General features: G+C 59.2%; 1 protein-coding gene across 1 annotated transcript in view; it reads right to left on the reverse strand.

The window, feature by feature from the left end:
- Positions 1 to 1,072: 1,072 nt before the first annotated feature.
- The window catches only part of GRID2IP (Grid2 interacting protein), a 27,817-nt gene continuing 22,006 nt past the window's right edge, over positions 1,073 to 6,883 (reverse strand). The window contains 10 exon segments of the mRNA XM_077758834.1: positions 1,073 to 1,144; positions 1,375 to 1,539; positions 2,443 to 2,561; positions 2,652 to 2,781; positions 3,661 to 3,747; positions 3,886 to 4,041; positions 4,377 to 4,573; positions 5,103 to 5,180; positions 6,156 to 6,243; positions 6,765 to 6,881. Coding sequence (XP_077614960.1) covers positions 1,073 to 1,144; positions 1,375 to 1,539; positions 2,443 to 2,561; positions 2,652 to 2,781; positions 3,661 to 3,747; positions 3,886 to 4,041; positions 4,377 to 4,573; positions 5,103 to 5,180; positions 6,156 to 6,243; positions 6,765 to 6,881 — 1,209 coding nt within the window.

Raw genomic sequence — 6,883 nt, forward strand, 5'->3', positions numbered from 1 at the left:
CAGGGCCTACACACACACACAGGAAACCGCCCCTAGGGGCCCCAACCTGTCCCACCGTGTCATCTACCCCTGTGCCTGCTCTGCTCATGTGACCTATTCCAGGGAACTGTCGCCACCACCTGGCCAGGCAAGCGGCCACCAAATCATGCCTGCCCAGCACCTAAACATCTCTCCGTTCTCTCCACCCCTACCTCGGCCACACCGGCCCACTCTCAGATGCCCCACTTCAAACTCACCACTTCCAAACAGGACTTAAATTTGTCTTCAGGATAAAACCCCTCAATTCTACTGTTTGATGTAGCGTGCCTTCCTAATCCAGTCCTTCCCTGTATCCCTGACCAGCGTCTCTCCTGCCTGCCCTGCTTCTGGGCTGCAGTCAACTGCAGTTTCCTCCAGCTTCTGAGATGCAGGCGAGGGGCACAGCCCCCAGGGCACAAGCACCTGGGATATCTTTCCTCCCTGGCCTCTTCCAAGCAGCCCCAGAAGGCCGGGGCTGGGTGAGGGGCCACAGGCCTATCACGTGCATTGGCATGGCATGTTCAAGGGCATCTGTTGCCTTCTCCAGGGTCCAGGGTACATGTTTTGCAAGAGTATCTGTTCGGCCCACTGGGAGCAGACTTGGAAAGAAGGCTCCAACGTCCTTGGTTGGGGCACAGCGTGCTCTGGCTGAGCTCTGAGGGGCCGATGGCAGATGCTGCCCCAGGTTGGGGGCCACTTCACAATCCACTCACTGGTCGCAGCCCCCCCGCCCCCAACCCTTCCCCGGGCCCAGACCAGAGTCCTGAGGGTACACACAGGCAGCAGCTGCTTGAAGGCCCAGAGTGAGGTGGGGCAAAGCCGTGGTTCATGCTCCCTGGGGACTTGGCGCCTCCGCTCTGCCCTGTGCTTGTTTGGAGCGGGGGCAAGGCCCACAGAGGGGAGCCCCAATGACCTTGCACCTTCCCGGCACCCAGAGCCCAACAGCTGAGGTAGCTGGAGATGCGGGGAGGCCGGGCCCCACCTCCCACACCCAGGTCACTCGGGGCTGCTCCAGGCCACTGGGCTGGGCCTTGGGCAAGACGGACTCCGCGGGTCACCAGGCCAGGGGCGAAACCATCCCTGAGCTGCGTGGGCCGTCCCCAGCTTCCAAGTCACTGAGTGCTCGCTGGGGAGGAAGGGGCAAATGGAGAGGGGCTCGTCAGTGGTCCCGGGGGCCCCTGACCCCCCGCCCTACCTCATCTCCCCACCCAGAGAGCCAGGGAAGAGACCTATCAGCCCTATGGAGGTCCTGTCACACTTGCTGGGGGTCCTCTCACAATCTGGGCTTCATGGAGGCCTCATTTGACCTCCAGAGGGGCTTCTAAAAGGTCTCCTAGGCCTCCCATCATGGCTCACCTCAAACTTGCTCATGAACTCTGCAAAGATGCCGAAGAAGGCCTCAGAGGTGGTGGCTTTGGAATCCTCGCCGAAGAAGGCCAGCGCCCTGCCCAGCTCCTCTGTGGCCTCCCGCTGCAGCGCATCCAGGGCCCGCAGCACCGGCTGGGCCGTCTCTAGGAAGGACTGATTGGCCTCTGTTAAGGAAACTGCCAGGCAGCCTCAGGTTCTCAGGCAGTGACCCCAGGCCGAGCCCAGCTGCCAGAAGCAATGTGCTCAGCCGAGAGCCATGCCCTGTGCGGGGGCTCCAGTCCCTGTGCATGCTGCCCTCTCAGCAGGCCCTGAAGCCCACCACAGCCAGTCAGCCTCGTGGTCTTCCACTTGTCTTCTCTGTAGGGCAGGCCTCTCTCCCCTCTGGGCTCCTCGCAGATGCTATGACCCCTTCCTCCCCAAACAACCACTTAGAGTAGCTCCCTGTCACTCTCTGGGTTTTCATCTCTCTCTGTCTTTTCCGTTTCTCTGTAGTATTTGTCCCTATCTGTACTAGTGGCAAGGTCCCCCTCTCCTGACTGCCTGTGACTGGCCAGGGGCTGACCTGAAAGATCTCTTCCTGTATAACTTAAGTCTGGGCTCTACGGCCCAGAAGGACAGAAGGGGTGAGGCAGTGGCTTTGGACAGTCAAAAGACCTCCTCTTCAGGGCGCCTGGGTGGCTCAGTCAGTTAAGCGTCTGACTTCAGCTCAGGTCATGACCTCACAGTTCGTGGGTTCAAGTCCCGCGTCAGGCTCTGTGCTGACAGCTAGCTCAGAGCCTGGAGCCTGTTTCAGATTCTGTGTCTCCCTCTCTCTCTGACCCTCCCCTGTTCATGCTGTCTCTATCTCTCTCTCTCAAAAATAAAAATAAAACATTAAAAAAAAAAAGACCTTCTCTTCTGTTATGCAGAGTTGGTGTAAGCGTGTGGATTCTAAATCATCAGGACGGACCTTCTGCCAGGACCCCCAGAGCCCCAGAGGCCACTGGGGCTACAGCCAGCTCTATGTAACCACCTCAGGGCCCATCCTGGTGCTGGGACCAGCTGCTCGGAGGATACCGTCATGACCACAGCAAACTTGTCCTCACTGGAGGGGGGTGTGCTCTCGCAAGCAGCCTGTATCTCACTGATGGTGCCATGGAGGTCAGCCAGGTCACTGGTCAGGGCCCGTTGATTCACTGCAGGGAAGGGAACAGAGCCTCATGAGCACCTGCCTCCCAGCCCAGGACAGTGGCACCTCTGCTTCACCACCCATGCACTCAGCCTACCTTTGGCAGCCAGGGGCACAGTGGGCAGGTCCTGAGCAAAGCCCAGGAGTTCTGGGAAGTGCTGGCTCAGTGATTTGGCAAGGATGTGCAGGAAGGTGGATTTCCCATCCACGGTCTTGGTGGAGTTCAGCTGCAAGTGATACCCAACAGACATACTCCTCAAGGACCATCAGACTCCTGATCCCATGGGTCTGGGGACTCTTGGCCCTATGTCTCCTGGACTGGGGCAGCGGTTCCTGGCCCTTGACACTTGGCAACTCCACAGTTGCCAGTATTTCTTACTCTGAAGCTCTCCTGTGATGCCCACAGGCCTCCCCAGGAGTTTGGAGGTTCCCTGGCCCAGATCTTTGAGACAACCTCCCAGCCCCCCAGCCATCAGCTAGAGAAGGCCACCAGATTTTCTGTCCTTGGCAGTGAGGTCTTGTCAACAAACATAACCCAAGATTTTCTGACCCCTGGGTGGTGGTGGTGGGGCATCATTCACATGTCTTCCTTCTCATGATTTTTGGGAACCATCTGTTGGCCCATCTGGGATTCAGACATCCTAAAACATTTGTATCTACAAATGGGGTTTTTCTTCCTCTCTTTTAAAACAATCAAAGGTACCGTGGGGAAAGGCCCCAGAAACAGTGGGAAGACTGAATATTCAAGCTGTCCTTTCTCAGATCCTAGATCTTATAGGCGTAGGATGACCTGACAGTGGTGGTGACATTAAGGACACAGAACCTACCAGGTGAGATTCTCTCCTTTCTCCTGGAATCTTCCCTCCCTGTCCCCCCACCCTCCATTTTCCTAGACCCCGAGGCTTGGCTTGGAAAAGGCCCCCCACCAACCCTTTGCTGCAGTTACATTCTGGCCTGCTGGCAGCCAGCTTTTCCTCCTGGGAGAATGGCCCTCCTAGGCCATGATACTCTCTCCTCCTCTATGCCACAACTTGGGTTGGGCCTGGCCTCTCCAGCCTCCACGTGGTAGAGCAAGCTCACGGATTACGGCCAACTGGTCCCCTCACCTCCGTCAGGAAGTTGATCTTGAAGCCCGTGGTCTTGTTAGTTTTGGGCTGTCCATCATTGAGATAGTTGCCCATGGCCAACACAAACTGTGGAAACAAAGGTGGGCAGGTCCTGCCCTGGTGCTCACCCCACACCCCGGACCGCTATCAGGATAGGCCTTCAGACTGGAAGCCCCAAGGGGCAGACAGGCAGGTGGAGTGATCAGATAGGGGGTGCACCCTGACCTCCAGGATCTTGGCGAGCTTCCGGCTGTTCTTGAGCTCAAGGGAGGCCTGGCGCAAGCACTCCAGGCTGCCGCGGATCTCTTCCGTCTTCTCCTGGAGGGTGGCCTGGAAGTGGAGGCTGCGCAAGCGGGTTTTGTATTCCGGAACCGATAGCATCTGTCATGAGGTCAACGCCAATTTTGCACCCATCCCAACAGGAGACCCACCGCCTCACCGTAGCCTGCTGTGGGGATCAGCTAACTGTCCGGCATTCCTCTCAAGAAAAATAAGCACACTCCCAAAATGAGCCCCCCAAAATAAGCAAAATCCCATCTACCTTGAACCCCGGGTGAGAACTGGCCATTAAAGGTGTCAAACTGAAACTCAGGCGCGAACGCGGTGGCGGTTTGGTGGGGAGTGGGCCCCACGCAGCCCCAGTCACAGCGAGGGCCCTGATGGAGGTGGCACCTCCCCCCCGCCCCGACCCCGGGCGGCGGTCACAGCCGCAGCACCTGCAGGATGAACTGATCCGGCTCGCTGAGGCGGCCGGGCGCCTCGCGGAAGGCCTGGTAGCGCTGCTCCTCGTCGGCGTCGGGCGCGAAGAGCAGCAGCTGCGCCAGGTGAGCGGGCTCCAGGCGCCGGGGTTCCATGCTCATGAGCACCTGCCGCAGCTCCGCGGGGCTCAGCTTCAGGTGCGCCAGCAGGATGGCTGCGGGCGGGGCCGCGAGGGTGAGCCGGGGGCGGGGCCAGGCGGAGGGTGGGCGGGGCTCCGAAGTTCCCGGGGGCTACTGGGTGGAGCCTGGGCGGGGCAAGGAACCCGGGCGGGGCAGGAGCCGGCCCAGAGATGCAGAGGGTTCTTCCCACGGCCGAATAAAGGTGAGTGAGGACAAGGTTCTCGAAGACATAGACCTAGGTACGGGTGGGGCCTGTGGGCGCGGCGCCAAATAGAAGGAGGAGACCGCGAGAGTGAGAGTAGAGGATGCGGCTGGAGGCGGGGCCAGAACCCGGAAGCCGAGTAAAGGTGGGGCCAACGAGGGGGCGGGGCCAATGAGGGTGGAGCCCAGCCCGGCACCTGCGCCCGGCTGGGTTCCTTGACCTGGGAGGGGGCCTCAACCCAGCCGGTGTTGGACCCCCACGGACTAATGTGTCATCACCCCCAATGGATCTAAAGCTCTGCGGCCCAGAGACAGGGCCGCCTCGTGTTCCCCACAACCCCTGGGGCTCCCTGAACCCCTCACAGGTGTTGTAGGCCTTCTTGTGAGACAGGATCTCCACCACCTCTTTCTTCCTGAAGGGCTCAGGCCCAGGCAACGGCTCTGAAAGGGAAAATGGTTTAGCGAGAGGACGCTAGGCTGTTGGGGCGGCCCAGGAGGAGTGTGGCCATACCCAACAGGCAAGACACCACTTGACGTGGCCGTGACTGAATCATCTCCAGGTGTCCACAGCTCCTTCATTCCTCAGTCTCCCATTCAGGTGTAACATACTCAGCATGCGTGGTGGGTGCCCTTCCCCCACCCTGTCCGTCCCTCCCTCCCCCCACCAGGGCCCTTGGGACTGAGCTNTGTGACTGAATCATCTCCAGGTGTCCACAGCTCCTTCATTCCTCATTCTCATCCTCAGTCTCCCATTCAGGTGTAACATACTCAGCATGCGTGGTGGGTGCCCTTCCCCCACCCTGTCCGTCCCTCCCTCCCCCCACCAGGGCCCTTGGGACTGAGCTGCCCGAGTAAGGTGAACCAACCACCTCTCCACCTCGCAGATGCTTCCTGGATGGACAAAGGCCTTTGTCTTCCATCCTGCAACCACCTGTCACACACGATATCCCTGGCTGCCTGGAGCCCACCCAACAGTCCTATAGGGAGATACCCAGAGAGGGGAGAGGGGACAAAGAGACTGGAAGGGACATCTAGTCTCCTAGATATGGATGTCTCCTGGTCACCTGATTCTGGCTCTGTGGCTTTGAGCAAATTACCTAGCCTCTCTGTGCTGCTTCATCAGGAAGTCAGGGTGGTCACTGTCCCTCTCTCATAGAGTCGTCACAGGATTGATTCGGAAACAAGGGTGTCTGGCAGTTGGTAAGCATGCAATAAATACCAGCTCTTACAGTCATCTCCACTTTGAGAAGGGAGAACTGAGGCTCTGAGAAGTTAAATAACTCAGGGACCCAGTAAGCAAATGGCAGTCGGTGCAGGTCTCTGGGTCTCTAAGCCCTGGTGTGCCACAGAAGGCAGCAGGTGGGCTGACACAGAGGGCTCATGGGACGGTTTCCCCAGGGCCCTCAAGCCACTCACTAGCAGGTTTCTGGGTGCCAAAATGGAGCTCCAGATCGAGGTACTTCACCATGTCACTCAGCTTATCATAATCAGAATCTTCCCCAAGCTGCAAGGCAGAAGGGGTTCAGAGTGAGGCCCTACACTGGCGACCGCACGGCCACTCCCTGCCCCATCCACCCTCTGAGGACTGCCCTGGGAGCTACTGAAGGGAGAGCCCTTGTCAGGCCCTGGGATACCCGTGGGGGGCAGAGGAGACTGCAGGAGAAGTGAAATCATCCAGGTTATTAGGCGGCGATCTGCCTCCTCCTGAAGTCCATTGCATACATACACCTGCAACTCTCCCCATGCAGAAGCCAGCAAGCTGCACTGGGGCAGGCGGATGAGGGGACTGCAAAGGGGCCGCAGCCAACCGAGGGGGCTTAAGGAGGTGACTGAGAGCACTGGCCCTGTTTTGGGATGTTCTTTGCAGGGGGTGCATTCACCAGAGCTGCCCTGGTTTCACGATGCTAGGGGAGTGGAAGCAGGGAAATGCCAGGGGCTACACACTGGACGGGGGCTTGTCTTCGATGCTGCCACTCAGACCACCTTCCCCTGGTGCATGGCGCCCCCAGGCTCCAGGTCACCTACCTGACCCCAGATGGTGCCTTCCGAGTTCTCCACCTGCTCCCACCGTAGGCGCTTGACGCTCATGTGGCTGGTCTCACTTCGACGGTGGCCCAGGCCCCGGGACAGGAAGGGGGGTGCAC

This window comes from Crocuta crocuta, unplaced genomic scaffold (genome assembly GCF_008692635.1).
Source record: "Crocuta crocuta isolate KB4526 unplaced genomic scaffold, BGI_CrCroc_1.0 scaffold273, whole genome shotgun sequence".
Lineage (NCBI taxonomy): Eukaryota > Metazoa > Chordata > Mammalia > Carnivora > Hyaenidae > Crocuta > Crocuta crocuta.